This window comes from Rousettus aegyptiacus, unplaced genomic scaffold, assembly GCF_014176215.1.
Source record: "Rousettus aegyptiacus isolate mRouAeg1 unplaced genomic scaffold, mRouAeg1.p scaffold_m13_p_2, whole genome shotgun sequence".
Lineage (NCBI taxonomy): Eukaryota > Metazoa > Chordata > Mammalia > Chiroptera > Pteropodidae > Rousettus > Rousettus aegyptiacus.
This window is the reverse complement of record NW_023416295.1, coordinates 131,127,804-131,146,599: the sequence shown is the minus strand read 5'-3', so window position 1 is coordinate 131,146,599 and position 18,796 is coordinate 131,127,804. Positions and strand designations below refer to the sequence as shown.

Genomic DNA, 18,796 nt, shown 5'->3' with positions numbered 1-18,796 from the left:
TGTGGAAAGGCCTTGCAGAGAGGATCTGAGCTCTGTATGCCCCCAACAGCCAGCACTGACTTGCCAGCCAGTATAAAATGAGCCACCTGGTAGGCAGATCCATACCAGTCAAGCTTTCAGATGACTGCAATCTCAGGAGACTCTGAGCCAGTACTGCCTAGTTGCTCTACTCCCAAATTCCTGACCCATAGAAACTCTGAGCAACAGTAAATGTTCATTGTTTTAAACCACCAAATTACATAACAATAGATAAATAATACCAACACTGACTAGTTGATGATTGAAAGAAATAATGCTAATATTATTGTTGGTTGTTCTTTAAAAGTTATCTTTTAGAGATGCATACTGAAATATTTATAAATGCAGTAAATATGCTGAGATTTGCTTTAAAATAATACAGTTGGGTGGCAGCAGGGAGTGGAGGGTATAGGCAAAGTGGTCATGAGTTTATATTGGTTGTAGCTAGGCAATAGACTATTCATTGTCCCATTGTCTCTACTTTTTTGTATGGTTGAAATTTTCTATAAAAGAAAGTAAAAAAGGTGGGAGGAAGGCATACTTACCATGGTCCAGGCAAAAGAAAAGATGGTCTGAAATAGAGCAGTAAGTAGTTGTAAGGATAGGAGGAAAGACAATGGAGTAATATATTCAGAAGGTAAAATGTCCAGGCTTTAGGGACTGAATAGATGTGGGGAAATAAGGCAGAAGACTCAAAGGTGTGTGACACAGGGGTCTGGATGGTTCCTACCAGCCACTTGCCAGCTGTGCAAACTTGAGCAAGTTACTCAACCTTTCTGTGCCTCATTTGCCCATTTTGTAATGTGGAGGTAAAAACAGTACTTACCTCATAGGATTATTGTGAGGTTTAAGTTAATTAAAATACATAAAGCATTTAGAATAGTGTTTAGTTAAACCTCTAAGTGTTAGTTCTTCCATTGGGGAGGTCCAGGATTGGGAGTTGGATGGTAGTTCTGGCTTTGGACATGTTGAGAATACAATTGTGGGGGGGACTTCCATGCAGATGCTAGGAAGCTTTTGCATAGGACTCTGAAGCTGGAGGGAACGGGAGAGAAGTAGATGATTTGGAACATTTTAAAACCACAAAAGTGAGTAGTCAACTCCTTGAACAGACACTGCACCGGAGGATATACAAATGGCAAATAAGCACATGAAAGATGTTAAACATCATTAGATACTAGGCAAATGCAAATTAAAGTGAGAGCAAAACCACTATACACTTATTAGGATGGCTAAAAAAAATTCTTTAGTAGTAACACCAAGTACTAATGAGAATGTGGAGCAACCAGATCCCTCATACATTGTCAGTGGTAAGAGAAAATGGAGTAACGTCAAAAATCAATTTGGCAGTTTCTTATAAAATTAAACATGTTGACCATAAAACCAGCAATTGGATTATTGGGCATTTATGTAGCTCAGTGCTTCATACCTACTAGCTGCACAACAAATGTTGCATAAGCAACAGCGTGCAGAACTGAAGAGATGAAAGGGGAGGCCTGGGGTGGGGAGGAAGGTCTTGTCCTGACGCGTCCTGGCTTCAGAAGGGTCAGGAAGAGAGTCCCTCCTGCTCTCTTGTCAACCCTGCCTACCTTGGGACTGGCTGTAGGAACAGCGCCCACCACGATGCCAAGCTGGGAGGCCAGGTTGGGAGGGGTGGTTCCAGGGAAAACGGATATGAAGCAGAAAAAGTTCATGTCCGTCCAAGTCCACATATTCGTATTCTCTGTACTTCATGCAACGCATGTAGTAGTGGGTGTGCGGAGATGGTAGCCAGGAATTAAGAGCCTTGGTCTCAAACGGGGAAGGGAAGGCACCCTGTATTTCCCCTTCTTACCACAGGGTGGCAGTTCAGGCCTGCAAAACTCTCGGAGGGGAGCTGCCGCCATCGCACCACCTGGTGGCAATATATTTTTCCAACTGTTCTGCAGGAAATTTTTCTTTTTTTGAGTGTGAAAAATCGCAAAGACTATATGTGGCAACCTTAAATGTGCGATTTTAAAATAATTCTTTGGAGTGCTCCTGCCTTAGAAAAGGCCCCCAGTGCTACCCTGTTGGCTTCTACACGAGTCAACTGCAGAAACGCGGTTTCTTAATGGCGTCTGGAGTCTTAGGCCCCAGTTGCACTCTGCCCGGACTCAGCCTTTTCTATCCACTCTCCTGCAGGAAACATTTACTGCATTTATTGGGGACCTGTCTCCAGTCGTCCTCTTCCTCCATGTCCTTGTCACGTTGGAATACTTAACTGGTCCTGCACCACCCAGCTCCCCTGTTCCTTGATCTTTACCTCTCCAGTGACTTTCACCTCTATCCACCTCATTTCAGCCAGCTGCATCTGATATAAAAGTCTAGACTTCTACTCTCAGACCGCAACCCACATCTTTCCAGCTCTCACGTCCTCCGTCCCCTTCTCACCTGCACTTTGGTTGCACTGAAAGCCCAGCTGCGCCCCTAACCCCACCCCCAAACACAGACCTACTTTATCCTGCTCCTTTCAATATTCTCCTGGCATCACCTTTACTTTGTTATGATTTTGAATGCAGACTCTGGAGCTGAACTGCCTAGGTTTGAACCACAGCTCTTACATAGACAAGCTTTATCTTGGACAATTTACTTAAGCAATCTAAGTCTTACTCTCTCATATTAAAATGGGGAACACAGTAATATTTAACCTAAAAAGACTGTGGTGAGGATTAACTGAGTCGATATGTTTAAGCACTTAGAACATGCTGTACATGTGTTTGCTCTTATATAGAATTATCAGTTATTTTTGCTTGAGCTGGAGCCTAGGGTATATGACCTCACCCGCCACCCTAGCACTAATCCCACAATCTTTCTTCTCTAGTTTTAGAACCAAACTTCTATATCCTTCTAAGAAAAGAAACAGCAACCACAAAAATCCCACTGTCTTGGAGATTGGTGCCACTGGACATTCCTGCTCTTTTGTTTCCACTGGGCTCCAGGCTCCTTTGAAAATCCTCGATTTGTGCTTAACCCGGTCCCTCTGCTCTGTCTACAGTGACCATTGCACATCTTCACCACTTTTTCCATCCACGTGGTGCGAAATTCAAAAACACCAAAAGGATACTGTGAAAAGAGCCCCTTTGTAGCAAATTGGTAAATATGGCCCCCCATCTTTTGTAGCTGCTCCCATGGTTGTGTGATGACCACTCTGATCCTCAGCACGCTCCTTACTCTGTTCCCATCTCCCGAAACCCTTCTGCTGGGCCCCAGAGCTCACAGCCCTTCATCAGCAAACTCCCTGCGGATGTAGCTTCTTTGAATGTCCCTTTTCCCCTCTCAGCTTTCCCTAAGGACACTGCTCTCCCTGCAGCCTGCTCAGGCGAACGCCGCTTTCTCTCCCTCTGCCCATGTGCCACCTGACCAGAGGTATGTGGGTACCCTCTTTGCTCTTCAGTGCTACTTACAGACTGTTTTTTCCTAAAGTCCCTCAGCTTTGAGTCTCATGTCTACAGACTGTACCACACACTCTGCCTCTCTTTTCCTCTTATCTATTAAACCCTGGCTACATACTCTAGTTTCTTGAAGGGTTTGTCTCCTGCCTTTCTATCACTCCAATACTAATTTCGTTCTAATTCTTGGAGATCCAATATCCATACAGATAATCCTTTCAGTACCCTGGCCTCTCAGTTCCATGAGCTCTTCTCCTCCAATAATCTTACCTTACCTCGTGTTATATCTTATCAAAGCCACTCACTTCCATGGCATTCTCTGGTCCTTGTCATTACGGATAACTGGAACCCCTCTGTATTAGTGTCCCAGGGCTGCCTTACCAAAGTACAACAGACTACGTAACAAATTTATTGTCTCACAGTTTTGGAGGCTAGAAGTCTAAGATCGAGGGGTTGGCAGGGTTGGCTCCTTGTGAAGACTGTGAAGGATAATCTGTTCCAGGCCTTTCCTCTAACTTCCAGTGGTTCACTGGCAATCCTTGGCATTCCTTGGCTTGTAGATGCATCACCCTGATATCTATCTTCATCTTCACATGGTGTTCTGCCAGTATGCATGTCTGTCCTGGTCCAATTCTCTACTTTTATAAGGACATCAGTCATATTGGATTAGGACCCACCCAAATGACCCATTTTAACTTGGTTACTGCTGTACAGACCCTCTTTCCAAATAAGGTCACATCCTGAGGTCCTGGGGTGAGGACTTCAACTATTTTTGGGGAGAGGGGACACAATTCGACCCATAACACCACCCATAATCTCAGTTTCAGGCACCCCAACCTCTGACTACCACCTCATTTCTTCCCAGCATCTTTCCAGCTCATTTCCTCTAGTATTCTATCTCCAAAATTCCTTTGAGCCTACCAGGATCTACAACCTATTGATTCTCCTTTCTTAAGACTCTGTCCTCTATTCTCTTTTTTATTTATCAATGTAAAGCCCATAGCCAAGTGACAGAACCACTTCCTTGTGTACACCTTCAATTTCCCTTGCCTCCCCCTATCCTTTATTTCATTCATTTGGTAAATTGGCAGCCCTGGCTCATCCAACTTGCTGCCTATTCGGCACCCAGCACGGCAGGAGAAAAGCTCCCAATACATTCATGTTAGTACGTCTCACTTTAAATTTTTAATCACCTTAAGTGGACCCTTCATGCTGTGTGGTAATCCTCACCAGATTCCCTAGTCTAGTTACCCTTTTGAGTTTCCAGATGACTCTCATACTATCTCCTCTCTTCTCAAAACTCCAATACCTCTATCTCCCATCCTTTCTCTTAGCTGATGACCTTGATTATTTCCTTGAGAAAAGAAAAGCAATCAGAAGAATACTCCTATAGGTAGATACCACCACAGCCACCCAATCACCTGTCTCATGCCTTCCTCCTTTCTGTACCATAAATGCTGCTTAAGGCCACTTGTGCATGAGAGCCCCCAAATTCCCTCTTCTTTCTCCTGCATCCCCAAATTTTCTCTATTGTACCATTCCCATAAATGTAAGAAAATGCTTTAATTTCTTTTATCTTTAAAAAACCCTCTCTTAGGGTCCGGGAGCAGCAATTCCCCAATAGCAATGAGCATACCCAATGCTCAGATTCTGGTTTCTAAATATCATTTCCCATAAAAGAAACCAGGGTGTTTTCAGCTGATTCCAGGGATGAGTTGAGGAAAGTCCAAGATGAATCTCAGGCAGGTTACCTTATGCCAGAAAGTACATCCTCGAAGAATGATAAGGATTTGTCAGAAAGACAGAAGCCAGCTTGAAGGAACTCCTACTGACCAAATCGTGGAGAATTTGAGCATCAAAGTAAATAATGGTAGTAATGCATTGATAAACCACTGAATAAAATAGGAAACCATGAGTCCACTGACATAAATAAGTGAATAAATAGGAAGTTTGATGAAAATGAAATATTTACATGGTTTCAAAATACCTCCTCACGTTTTTTTTTTAAATTATAAAGGGAAGAATAGTAAATATATAATAGAGAAGCCTAGCAAACACCAATTTAAGAAATGAAAATGAACATCCTTAGTAATGAGCTAAATAGAAATCATGGCCTGTAAAGTTTAAAAGTGTCAAGGTCATAAAAGTCAAGGATAGATCGAAGAATTGTTCCTGATTGAAAGAGACTAAACAAATATGACAACGAAATGTAACGTGTGATTTTGAATCAGCTCAGGGATATTATTTGTACAACTAGTGAAAACTGAATATGCTCTGCAGATTAGGTTGTAGTTATATATTAATTCCCGATTTTGACGATGGTATTGGGGTATATGAGAATGCTCTTTTTTGTAGGAAATAAACACCGAAGTATTGGGGTGATGGAGTATCAAGTTGGCAACTTACTCTCAAATAGTTTAGGAGAAAAGTTATTTGTATTATACTTGAAATATTTATGTAAGTTTGAGATAGTTTCGAAAGTAGGACTTAAAATATTAAAAATCTAATTTCTTGACCCTATTCCACTCTCCTGCTCTCTTCTCCCTTACTCGTTAGAAGAGTTGTCTGTACTCCAATTCCTCTTTTCCCATTTTTTCTTGAACCACTCCAAACAGCTTTCATTTCTATCACTGCTCTTGCTAAGGTCACCAATGATCTCCATGTTGCTAAATCCAAAAGGCAGTTTTCAATCCTCATCTTGGCAGACACATCAGCAGAATTCGACCCTGATTAATCTTTCTCAAAATATTCCCTTCACTTATATTCCTCACAGTCTCTCGGTACCATATTTTTGGTCTCCTGAGCTGTTTCTTCTTCATTTCCTCTGCCTCTAAAGAAATGGAGTGTTTTCCCAGGATTTAGGACTCACAGCTTTCCTCCTCTTACTCCCTTACTGACTTCCTCCAATCCCCTGGCTTTAAATAAAACCCATATGCTAATGACTTACTATGCTTTATTATCTCGAGCCCAGGCTTCTTTTCTAAACTCTGGACTTCTATAACCAGCTGCTTACTCCACATTTGCATTTGGATATTGTCAAATAGAGATCTCAGGTTATCATGTCCAACCCTCAACTCCTGATCTTCCCTCCCCCAAGTCTGCTCTATCCACGGTCTTCCTCATATCAGTTAATGGCAACTTCTTCCTACCAGTTGCTCCATACACCTTGGAGTTGTCCTTGACTCCTCCTCACATCCACTACATCAGCAAATCTTGTCGCCTAAAGAGCCTCCACCCCAGAACAAGTCACCACCATCTCTCACTAGAATTACCCAAGAGGCCTCCTTACTGGTTTGCTTCCATACTTGCCTTCTACAGTTTATTCTTATCACTCTCTAATGGCTCCCCATTTTACTTTGGGTAAATATGAAAGTCACTACATTGGACTACAAACTACATGATCACTTACTCCTACCAGATTAGCTAAGAACAAAAAGTTTGATAATATTCAGTGATGTGGAAGGCAGTCTCTCTTATATATTGTTGAAGTGCAATTTGTTAATGTCTATAAAACATTTAAATTAAGCATACTGTATGACCCAGCAATTCCATTTATAGAATTTTATCTATGGAGATACACAAGCAGCCGAAGACACATGAGCAATGTTCACTGCAGCACCGTTTGTCATGGCAAAAACATGGAACATCTATACATTCAAAGACATGAGAATGGAGCTTCATGGGCTTTGGGAAGAGCTTCAAGACATAGTCAGTGCTACGAGAAGCAGATCAGACACTGTAGGATAACCTCGAAGTCTAATGAAAGGTGAGTCTAAACATGCTGTGTGTATTTAAAAAATGATGTGAAAGGTTTACCAATCAACTCGGGTTATGTCTGGGGAGTGAGAATGGAAGTTGAAGTATAAAATAGACTCTTCCTCTTCCTTGGATAACATTCTATTCAATTTCAATTACCTTTTTTAAAAACTATGAACATGCGCTTTTATAATTTGCATGAGTTCTTACCCACCACAGTATCATGGAAATGCTCAACTGTATTTACTTCAATTTCACATGTCTTTAAAAAATGTATTTATATGCTAGAATTAACTCACACAGGATTATAGAATGGGGTTTTAACTTAGAGTTTTCTGCAAAGCATGATTCTTTCTTTTTTTAAATTTTTTATATATATAAAAGAAAACATACTCTGCAGAAAATCTATAAATGAGTAAAGAAGAAAATAACCACTGGTAACCCAGAGAAAACCTCAGTTAACATTTTCGGACATTCCTACAAAAGGCAGGGCGAGCAGTGAGGTGGAACATGAAATCTTTTCATAGTCTTTTGCTGATGCCTTGATGCCATTTGGGAGGGATAAGGGGGTCTGGCAGCTCTGGCTTCTTTTGTTCAAGAACTCCAACAGAAAGGGTCATACTGAATGTTGAGGCAAATATTGACCAATTGTTTATGGAGAAAGCAATGAGGTCACTTTAATCCTGCAAGCAGGATGTTGCAAACTCAGATATAAAAGGTTCTGTCATAGTGAGGATCTAGTGGTCTTTTAGTAAAACTGTTCCTTAAAGTACAAGAAGAAATCGGTTTCTCAGGAGTGTCTGACTCACCTGTGTCCTCCACAGAATTACTTCAGATGGACTATTTGGTCTGTGTAGAGAGGGGTGCAGTTATGTGGGCTGTGGGTTGGCTCATCTGAGCCCAGCACTCTTAGCAGCATAATGGGAGGGGGGTGGAGATTTAGGAACAAGAGCTGCTCACCTTGGAACAGTCAGCAGGAAAGAGCTGGCTCCACACGCTAGGTGTAGTTACTGCTACCTTGCTTTGGTGACTGACTGACATTTCCCCAGTCAGCGCAGACCCCCCCAGGGACCAAGGTACCACCTTGCATTCACAGACACTGGAGAACAGAGCCTGGTAGCAGACTGACCAGACCCTGGTGATAGAAACATAGATAGACCCTTTTGTCTCCGCTTTTAAGAAGTGGAGTCCAAAGTCAAACCCACCATGCCAAGCTCCTTCCAGAAAGGAAATAGGGTAAATATCCTGCAGACAAACATTTCTGTTCTAACAAGAAATCAGGTTCAAACAGAGAAAAGGGCTTGAAAAACCAAGAAATAGTAAGTTAGCAGAAGGATATAGACTTCTTCGAGCCCACCTGGCAGGAGGCAGAGATTTGTAACTTGGTGATACTGTACTTAAGACCATCAAAGCAGAAGTGATGGTGGGATAGAAACCTGGAAGTAGAAGACGGAAGAAAATGGGATCTTGACATTTAAAGAAAATCGACATCTGACTTGACCCTTTTCTAAGTCTTGTTCATTTCTTCTGTGACGACATCAACTAAGGGAAACAGGAGAGAGAGGCCAGGCTGGGGGAGGGGGTAGGAACAGAAGCAGAGAGCTAAGGAGAAAGTCCGGTTGATGGGAACGGCTGGTCTGGCCCAACCTTCTAATACTCCAAAGGTAAGGAAAACCAAGCCCTGGAGAAGAAATGCAACTGTCCCCATAAAACCAGACTGTGTGGCTAAGACTCTTAACTTCCAGTCCAGTGCTCTCACCCCTGTCCATCAGGGGTGATCCACAGGCCAAAAGGGGAAGAGAAAAGTCCAGGCAGAAGAAAGCAAAGCTACACACCCAGAAAGGAACTACTCTCTCCAGGCTCCATCACTTCTCAGCCCTGGGCAACCATTGAATGTTTTCAAGACTCGGTATCTTCATCTGTGAAATGAGGATGATGGTGCTTCCTCCAGCAGGTCTGTGGTAGGGGTTAGGGATCAGGAGGCTGGCAGCATGGTGGGTGTTTATTTTAATGTGAGTCTTTTTTTTTGTTCACCACTTCCTGGAGCTTTTGGGAGCTGGAGACACTGTTGGAAGGAGCTAGTATAAAGGGAGGTGCTGACCCCCTTCCCACCCCCAAGCATCTTTAGACTGCTCAGAGCATAGGGAAGTCCAGCGGTATAAATGAGTTGTGACAGGGGCCAGCACTACTCCCTGACCTCGGCTCACCAAGCCCGCAGTGTCAACGCAGACCATGTGTCTACCACAGAGTGTCCTCAGGCCCACAATGAACTGCCCAGAGTCCCAGCCACAAGGCTAGGGGTGCCAAGCATGCATGCTGCTCAGGTGGCTTCCAGACTGTACGCCATGGGGAGGCGGCAAGTGTAGGCTATGTCAGGTATGAGCTCCAGGCAAGTCATCCCGCACCTTGCAACACAGGCAGGAAGGGGGCCTTCTTAGGCCCAATTCGGCTAGCCAACGAGATGAGCCGGCTGCCGCCTGCTTCGCCTTCAGGTCACTGCCCAGCTGCATGCCCAACGGGAAATACAAAGGCTGGAGGACCAAAACCACCCCCTGGTCTTCTCGTGCCATGTGAAGACCGTTCCACACAGCCTCATTCCTGGCCTCCCCATCCTAAAATGAGATTCTGAGAGCCATGGGAACTTCTGGTAGAAATGAGGTAGAAATTGGGGCAAGAAGATCCAGGGAAAGCTCAAGTTCTGAGCAGAAATCAGAAGGTAGCAGCAGTTTGAGACCCAGTTGTGCCTCACTTCATGACAATAGGCTACACACTCAAATCTGCCTACCCTCCAGCCTCTGATGCTCAGTTTGTAGGTCCTCACCCCACCTGGTACATACAGGGGTTTAAGTGCATGTCCACGGCCACCATCCGCACGCACAGGGCAGCCCAGCCTTCTGCCCTATCCATGCCCTAGGCCAAACCTAGGCACCATTCCAGGCCTAAGCAGGCCCCAATTCCTCAATCCTTAGTTACCTTCTAGGTGACTCTAGCCAGCTTCCCTGGTAGAGGGGCTGCCTCCTAAGGGTGCTTGGGACAAAGTCTCACTCGCACCCAGGCGCCCAGTCTCTATCCACCTGTCCACCTGAGTCCTCCCACAGAACAAGCAGAGCCAGGGGCAGGGAGGGGCCTCCACGTTTTATTAGGGATACTGCAGAAGCAGAGGCTGGAAGCAGAGCAGCCGTATTGATCACAACAGATAAGTTAACCGCAGTGCGGGGACTGGGGCGTGGCGGCGGCGGTGGTAGGGACTGGGCCAGGCGCATTAATGTAAAAAAACCAAAAAAAGACAAACGTACCCCAAAGACATGGGGGTGGGGCAGCACCATCCAGACAGCAGGGAGGACCAGGGCAGACAGAGAGAGAAGGCAACTTGGCCCCTCGCCCCCAAACCCCACCAGAACAAGGCCTCCGGGCTGGCCCCGTGGGGGCTGGGGGCAGGGACAGCCGGGTTGGGTGGAGATGGCACAGCTGGCGGGCAGGACGCCCAGCACCACAAGATGGCTCAGCCTGAAGTAGGAGCTAGGGCTGGGACACAGCAGCCCGGAAACCCAGTCCCTCGGAGGAAGAGCCTTACTCTGGGTGAGAGGAGGGACCACAAGTGAGGCCTCTCCCTGAGCTGAGAGCGGTCATCTCCTCCACAGCAGCGGTGGGCAGTGGGGTGTGCAGGGACTCCCTCCACTTTTTTTTATCCATTTGTCTCCTTGGTCCCTTCAGGGAGGGGCCCCACTGACCCCCAGGGGCGGGGCCTGAGGGAAACCAGTCCAGTCTATATGGTCCCCAGCTCCAGAGGGGGGCCATGACGCAGCCCCTCAACCCTGACTCCCACAGGAGGAGAGCGAGTCATAGAGTGAGTCGCTGAGAGACTCTGAGGTTTCCAGCCCTGGGGGACCTCCGCTGGCCACTCTGCCTTCCTCACCCATGTCTGATGTGCTGGGGGTGCGGCTACCCCCAAATGCTGGTCCCTGGGGCGTAGGGGCTGGGCGGCTGGGCTCCAGGTTCCGTTTCCGGTCCATGGGCAGGTCCTGAAAAAGGAAAAGCAGCTCAGGGAGAAGCTCCTCTTGCTTCGTGGCCCAGTCTGAAAGGTACTGGGTTCTGCCTGATGGGGGCTCTGCCCTTGGGATGTGAGCTCCGCAGATGGGGCCCACTGAGGTGGGGCACGCTCAGAGGAAGCAGGCTGGAGGCATGACTGAGCAGGTCTCACCAAGGCTCAAGGGAGGGAGAGAAACCCTTTCCCTGAGAGGGGACTAAGGGAGGTGGGTGAGCGGCCCAGGGGACAACCAAGGGGCTGTCCTCTCAATCCTCCTCCCCAACAGGATTGGAGACTTGACAGCATACTGGTCTCCCCTTCATTCACCTTGCCCTCCAGTCCCATCCCCGATCCCCTTTGGCCATGCTCACCATGGGAGTCCGGGGCAGCCCCTCCAATTGTCGGGATGGGCACAGGAAAGGGTCGGCAGAGCCACCAGCTGCCCTTGAGTTGGGGAAGGTCCAGTTCTTGGCCAGCTGGACAGGAGGGGGAGGGCCTGGGTCTTCACAGGGATCTATGTGGTGACAAGGGGAAGGCAGGTTGTGGTGGGTGAAGCTTTGGGGACGGCCCACCCACCTGCCTGGACACTCACCGTCAGGACAGGTCTGATGGCCCCGGTGGCTGGGAGCAGCAGTGAGCAGTGCAGGGAAGGCCGGCATGCTGGGGTGCCGCCCGCTCACCAGCAGTTCTTCTATGCCTGGCACCTCACGCTCCAACGTGTGGGCACGGCGGGGGACTTTGGTGAGGGGTGGGGGCCGAGCTGGGGGAACTCCGGGTGGGGGGTCCAGCCGCGGTGACTTGGTCTTGGGAGGATTCTTGCTGGGGGTCCCACTACTGCCATGGTCTGGGGGTGGAAAGGTCCCAATGCCACTGTCCAGGGTTCGAGTCAATGAGCTGCAGGCTGGGGAGGGGGTAAGTCACAAATGTGAGGCTGCAACTCTGTCTCCTCCTTCCAGCCCAGGCTCCACCCCTGGTCAGGGGCCCTCCAGGCCCAACAGGCTCAGCTGGCCCTGCCTACCCTGTCCCACTTCCCCTAGGCTTGGGGGATAGGGGACAGGCACCCTTTTAGGGAACAAAAGGATTTATTTCTGTGCAGTCCCAGTGCCCACCTGGTGCTCGGCACCAAAATGGCACTCAGGACCTGGCTACTGCTGCGGTGACAGGAAGAAGTAAAGTAAGCAGCGGGTGAGGATCAAGTCCCATCCTTGGCCCTTGACCCTGCTGACCTGTGAAGTGTGCAGTGGGCACTGGCTCAGCCAGGCTGTCCTCCGAGGGCATCTCTTCTCGCCTCCCTGGCTCACTGCTCAGCTGTGTGGGGAACAGGAGACCTCTGAGCCCATTCCTCCCCCACCATGAAGCCCTCCCAAACACTGCCATTAGGAAACCTGGAGTATGGATCCTGCTAGCCCTCAGGAGGCTGTCTCCCCACCCTAGACCCTTCAGAGACCAGGAGTGTGTCCAGCAGCTCCCAGGCCCCAGGGAGTGGAGGCCTCCAGGGGTAAGAGATCAAGCAGGGCCACAGAGGCAGCCTTCCACCCAGGCCCCGTCCCAAGAACCTACCTTTCCAGAGGTTTTTCCACAGCCCTGAAGAGGGCCCACAAGGCCATTTCGGGGTCCACAGGCTGACCAGGGGTTCTTGGGGTCAGAGGACACTGGCTGGAAGTCACTATACTCAGTTTTGGGCTCCCGCCAGCTCTTGGGTGGCAGTTCCTTGCCATCTACCCTAGAGGCAGCATTGCAGATAAGGGTGAGGGAAGCCTGGGCCTGGGTCATTCTGGCTTTGCTCCCTCCAACAGGTGTGGGCCTAGTGAGGAACCCACAGCCCTCTCCCCCTGGGGAAGGGGACATATCCCTGGTGGTTGGCCCCAGCAACCCCTCCTGACACTGGGAACAGGCAGACTCTAGAGAAAATCACAGAGGAACAGCAGGATTAGGGAAGATGGGAGAACTCATCAAGGCTATGCAGGGTCACGTCTAGAGATCATCTGATAGTGTTGGCAAGGAGATGGCAGACTAGGTCACGTCCTAGCCACACATGGCACACTCTGCTTTCCCCAGCTAAACTTGAGAGCATACTTGCTGTCCAAATCACACCCTACCTGTGGCCCAATTCCTGTGGACATGCTGCCTTATCTGGTCCAGACAGAGCAACCCCAAGGTGGGGTGGCCCCTTCTCTAAACCACAGCTCCCACTGCTGCGTCTGTGGCAGGTGCCAAATGGCAAGATGGGTCTAAGGGGATCCTCCTTGTTTTAAAGGATGGAAAACCCCAGAAGAAGACCTTCATCAGGCCCATGGTTAGGAACCAACACTCCCTTGACTACCATGTGCAGGCACTTAGGCTGCCTCAGACACAGGAGACGATTCAGGAAAGTGCGGACTGTTCACTCTTCCCGAATGATTAACTGAGTCTCACAAGTCTGACATCAGACAGTGAGAGGTGGAGAGCAAGGCACAAACCCATCTTTCCTCGCGGTCAAGCCACTAACCCCTAGATCCTTTGGTGGCATTTTCTTGATCCCCAACCCCTTTTAACCTCTGTGAAGCCCAAGCTCCCAGGACAGGCAGTCCCAGCATGGCCCCTGGCAAGTACTCCCGTTATTGATCACCTGGTAACTCATCCTAGGCTCTCACCTGTTGAGCAGCTGCTGCATGAAGGTGTCTGCACCCTGGTACATACCAGCCAGCTGGCCCTGGACCTGCACCAGCCCTGCGCTGGGCCCCGGTGCTGGTCCCCCAGCCCGTGGCCGGGCCCTGCTGCTCAGGTAGGCCTTCTCCTCCTCCAAAGCCCGACGCAGGTCTTCCGCCTTAGCCATCAGCTTGGAGATGTTGAGGCTCTCAGCCTCCAGCTTCCGGGCTTCCACCTTGACCTCCTTCCGAAGTGGGGAGCCCCCGCTGGCCCCTTCCTTGCTCTTGGTGGCCTCTGTGCGGCGGTTCAGTGCTGGCAGCTTGCTCTTCTTAAGGCCAAACCAGCTGGCAATGCTGCTGGTGTTGCGGTGCTTGGCCTCGGTGCCTGGTGCCCGCTCCTGGCCCTGGAGCCGCAGCACATTCTCCTCAATGCCCTTCATCACCTTCTCCTCGATAGCAGAGTGTGGGGCACGCCCCTCAGGCCCCTGGCTTGGGTCAGTGGGTCCTGGTGCTGAGGGTGCAGGCTGAGCTGTGGTGCTACCACAGTCTGCCCAAGGTGGGCCCTTCCCCTTATCAGGCTTGGGAGGCTCCTTGGTGGCTGGCGAGGCCACAGGTCGGGGGACCGCCTTGGTAGGTGACTTGGAAGGTAGCTTGGTCGGGCTGCCATGGGGACTCTTATTGGGCTTGCCCAGGCTAGGTGCTGAGGTTGGCACTTTGGCAGGGGTGCGGGGTACCTGGGGACACAGGGCCCCTGCCAGCCGGCTCTTGGCCAGCTCCACTTTGGTGAGGCAACTCCTTGGTGAGACAGGTTCCAGGTCCACCCGGGCCCCCATGGAGTGGGAGGAGTAGACTCGGGCCCCCGGGTCCCCCAGGAGCCCAGGATCCTGCTGCTTCAGGCTGCTTGTGCCCAAGGCTACTGCTCCTCGCAGGGCGCCCTTGGCTTCTGGCTGTTCCAGGGGCTTAGGGGTGGGGGATGCCATGTCTCCAGTGCTCTCCCCTGACTTTCCTGCTCCCCGTGCCTTCTCGGTGCCAGGCTTGACTGGCACCCCATTCTTCTCTGGGCCCTGGGGCCCTTCAGAACCAGTCTTCAGTTTCCCCAGGGCTGCCAGTCTGTCCCTCAGTGGTGTATAGCCAGGATCCCCAGGCCGCCGCCCTGCCCCCTGGCTGGGCTTCTTGGATGAGCTGCTTGGGGTCCTGCGGCCAGGATGGGGAGACTCTGAGCCTGCCTTATCCACACTCTTCTCCTGGGGACTCCCGTAGGGGCAGGACTCTGGAAGGCAAGGGCTGGGGGAAACTCCAGGGCTTCTGAGGACCTCAGGGGCCTGCGGCACCTCTAGAGTTAGTTGTGGGTAGGTGGGCACCTGCAGTGGGGATGGAGGTGGCTCTGGGGAAGGCCCCCTAAAGGTGCTCCGGGAAAGGTCCAGGAGGTTCTCGAAGCAGGGAGACACCACTGGTCCTGGGGACAGCGTGGAGGTGGACAAGGGTGGCTGGGGAGGTCGGAGCTGTGTGGAGTCTGGGGTTGTGGGGCAGGGTGAAGGGCTGGTGGGCAAGCCCTGGGCTCCTTCTGGGGACAGCTCTCCTCCACCCAGGCCCCTGCGGGTCAGCAGTGGGGAGGGGCTGCCATCGGAGCCACTGTTCCGGCAGGGGATTCGTGAGTTTCGGGGGAACTGGGGGCTGAGCTGGGGGCCCCCTGGGCTAGGGACCTTCTCCGAGGCTGGAGGCAGCTTTAGGAACTTGAGACCTCTGGCTGGAGAGGGCAGAAGGGGTCCCTGGGCTTCTCCGGGAGAAGTGGGGCCAATTTGGAGCTTGCTTTTCACCTGAGATGAAGAGTGGGGGTGGCCAGGTCGTGAGCCCAGGGAGGCATCCCCTGTACCCACAAACATGCTGAGGAAGGGGAGGGGCCCCTGGCTCTCTGAGGTAGCACCAAAGCCTGGCCTGTGAGCCTCTGGGATATCCCCACCCCAAGGTGATTTGGGGAGGCCTTTGGACTTGGACAGCTGTGGGGGCCTCTGGTCTGGAGAGGATGGTTGTCCAAGACCTGGGTGGTCCCCATTGAGTGGGCCTGCAGCCCCAGCCAGGAAGGCCTGTAGGTATGACTCTGTGTCCTCAAGGAGCTGACCTAGGTTCAACTGTTTTCGGGCTAGGGCTCCAAGCAAGGAGTCGGGGCTGGGTGCCTCATTGGGGTCACCTGCCTCATCAGAAGAGGAGGAGCTGCTGCTGCCTGGGGCACAGGGCGGGCCAGAGCTGGTACTCTGGGCTTGCGGGGAGCCCCTAGCAGGGCCCCAGAGCCGCCCAGAACCCTCTTCCTCCCCTGGGCCCCCTAAATGGTGCTCCCAGTGCAGCAGGCCTCCCAGACTACTAGGGCCTAGTAGCAAGTAGGGGGCCCAGGGTGAGGGTTCTGCTTGGGGTGGGCCACACAGCTCGCCATTGATGGGCTCTGGAGAGCCAGGACCCTCGCATGGAGGCCGCCAGGGGGCAGCAGGTGAGCACAGAAGCAAGGGGTCAGTCTCTTCCAGGGCTCTCAGCACCTCCAGGATCTGGGCTTTCTTTCGAAGGAACGGGGACAGGGCATCCAAAACCGGGGGTGGAGCGGCCGGGGGTCCTGGGCCTCCTGGCCGCAGCTGCTGTTCCCAACACACCTTGGAGGAGAAATGGCATGAAGAGGAGACCATGAGCAGACCCAGAACCTGAGGTGGGCACAACTGAGTACATCAGGAACAGAGCTGGCCTGGTTTTGTCTGTGTCCCCAGAAAAAACTGATAGCTCCTGGGATATGATGGGTTGGCATCCTCAAGGGTCACTGAGTCCTGGTTAGCCCCACTCCTCCTCTGGGCATAACTCGGGTTGGTGGACACTCAACCTTCCTTCCTCGTTATCCCAATCCCACTTCTCTACCACTTCTCACTGCTGTCAGGGTTACAGGGCTGACCACCCACAACCCTGACCACAATGCTTACTTATGCCAAGGGAGGGAAGCCTGTCCATTTTTAGGCTCCAGAAAGAACACTCAAGAAAGGGATGTGATGTGGCCAAGTCCTAAGTCAGTCACTGCAGACCAGGCCCAGGGCTTCTCAGGTCCAACAGTGGCTTGCTGACCTGATCCTCAAGGAGAAGGCGCTTGGGAGCAACTCCACTGCAAGCCCTTCCTGGCTTTGGCCAGGCCCCTTCTTGGGCCCAGTCCAGTATGATGTAGTGGTTAACTCTATGGGCTCTGGAGTCAGACTGTGTAGGTTGAAGACCCAGATCTACGACTTAACTAGTTATACAGCCTTGGGCAATTTATTTAATCTCTAAGCTTCATTGTACCATCTGTAAAATGGGATGGTAATTATGTTTACCCTCATAAAATAAGATAGATGAGATCTAGGTCTTTAGCACAGTGCCTGGCAGAGTAAGCTATGACTCTTACTGCAGTACTAATGCATTTCCCAGTGGTTGGGGGTGGAGATCTGTCTTTCTTGGTATGAGGTGAAACTGAGGGCTCACACCCAGCTTGGACAAGAATCTGTGCATCAGGAAGCAAGTAGCCCTTCCCCTGGGACTCATTAGGAAACAGCAACAGAGGCTCAGTGAGGCCACAGACCACTGTGCCCTGCCCTCCTACCTCTCTCTGCCCGGCACAGCGCCCCAGAGGCAGTGAGGTGGCTGGTCCCTCGGAGGAGCTCAGAGAGGGGGAGGCTGGCGGCTCGGATGGTGGCTGGAGAGGGGCAAAGGGGATCTGCAGGGAGAGGTAGAGTTGATTAGCACAGGTGCTCTGTCCCAGGTCCCTACTCCCTCAAGAGCTAGGCCATCCCATCCAAGGGAAGGAAAATGTCCTTCCAAGTTTTCTCCTTTGGGGACATCTGGCCCAAGGTGTGCTTTCACCACTGTCCCCACCATCTGGTCGGAGGAGCCTTGGGAGACCACAGCACTGGCAGACTGAAGGAATGCATACCCAGGTGGTAGGGAGGTGAGACCAGTCAGGGGGCTTTGGAGAAAGAGGGGCAGTGGCAGGCCTAACATAGGTGCCACCGTGCCTCCAGGATCACTCTGCTTTTCTGTGGGGCTTCCTCCCCAAATACAGAGAGGCTCCTTCTTGTTCTGACTGCCTGTGACCCCAACATCACGGGCTGAGACTAAAAGAAGAGGCGTTTGTTACTGGGTCCCAGAAAAGATGGCAGGAGATGACTTTTGTCTCCTCTAGCGGGTCTCCTGTGAAAATTCTACACTGAGGATTACAAAAGGATTTAAACATGAGTCACTTCTCTCTCAGTTTCTGAGAATGATACTTTTTTCGCTTAGGCATCTTAACTAGATAACGGTCAACTTTAACACTGCCCTCTCTCTCATTCTCCATATCTTTTAAATCCTGTCTCTGCAGTATCTCTCTACCTTCCCTCTGGCCACCTGCAGCCACTCCTTCAGCACAGATCCTCATGTTTCTAGCCTGGACACTGCTCAGCATTTTAGTCTCCTTGACCCAGTTTGGTAGCTTTCTAATATCAAGTGTACAAGGCAGCTTAAAGTACCTTTTTCTTTTTTTTCTAAAGAATCTTTGTGCCGAAAGCCTCCTACGCCCGCCTACTGCCTACGGAGACAAGTCTAAACCCCTCTGCCGGCAATCAGGGCCTGGCCTGCCGGTTCTTCCCTGACAGTGTCTCCGGCTCTGTCTCTCTCACTGTCCTTCACACACCCTTTATTCCAGCCCAGCCAAACAGCCTGCTGCTCCATAGGCTTCCCTGCTCTGTCCCTTCCACAGGGAATCCCTTTTCTCCACCGCCTATTCCATTCTTTTTATATCGCCCATCTATCAAGGCCCAGGCCAAACGTCACCTCATTAAAGGAATCCTCCCAGCCAGTGTCTAATGGCCTCTTCTTCCCTCTGGCTCTTCTACAGCATTGTCATACTCTGCTTTGTACTACTGTTGTACTACTGCTTTGTACAGACTGCTGTCTGTAGCTTGCACAGTCCCAGCCAT

At 50.7% G+C, this 18,796-nt stretch overlaps 1 protein-coding gene across 5 annotated transcripts in view; it reads right to left on the bottom strand.

Annotated features, from left to right (window-relative positions):
• Window positions 1–10,300: 10,300 nt before the first annotated feature.
• Window positions 10,301–18,796, bottom strand: part of NCKAP5L (NCK associated protein 5 like) — a 29,091-nt gene continuing 20,595 nt past the window's right edge. For 4 of the 5 annotated variants that reach the window (XM_036236245.1, XM_016151803.2, XM_036236246.1 and 1 more), the window contains 7 exons: window positions 17,443–17,556; window positions 13,845–16,477; window positions 12,772–12,934; window positions 12,438–12,519; window positions 11,804–12,112; window positions 11,583–11,725; window positions 10,301–11,206 (listed from right to left, as the gene is read on the bottom strand). In XM_036236245.1, coding sequence (XP_036092138.1) covers window positions 10,994–11,206; window positions 11,583–11,725; window positions 11,804–12,112; window positions 12,438–12,519; window positions 12,772–12,934; window positions 13,845–16,477; window positions 17,443–17,556 — 3,657 coding nt within the window. In that variant the 3' untranslated portion in view covers window positions 10,301–10,993. Of the gene's footprint in view, window positions 11,207–11,582; window positions 11,726–11,803; window positions 12,113–12,437; window positions 12,520–12,554; window positions 12,691–12,733; window positions 12,935–13,844; window positions 16,478–17,442; window positions 17,557–18,796 lie in introns of those variants that run through there. The other variant, XM_036236248.1, reaches the window with a different exon arrangement.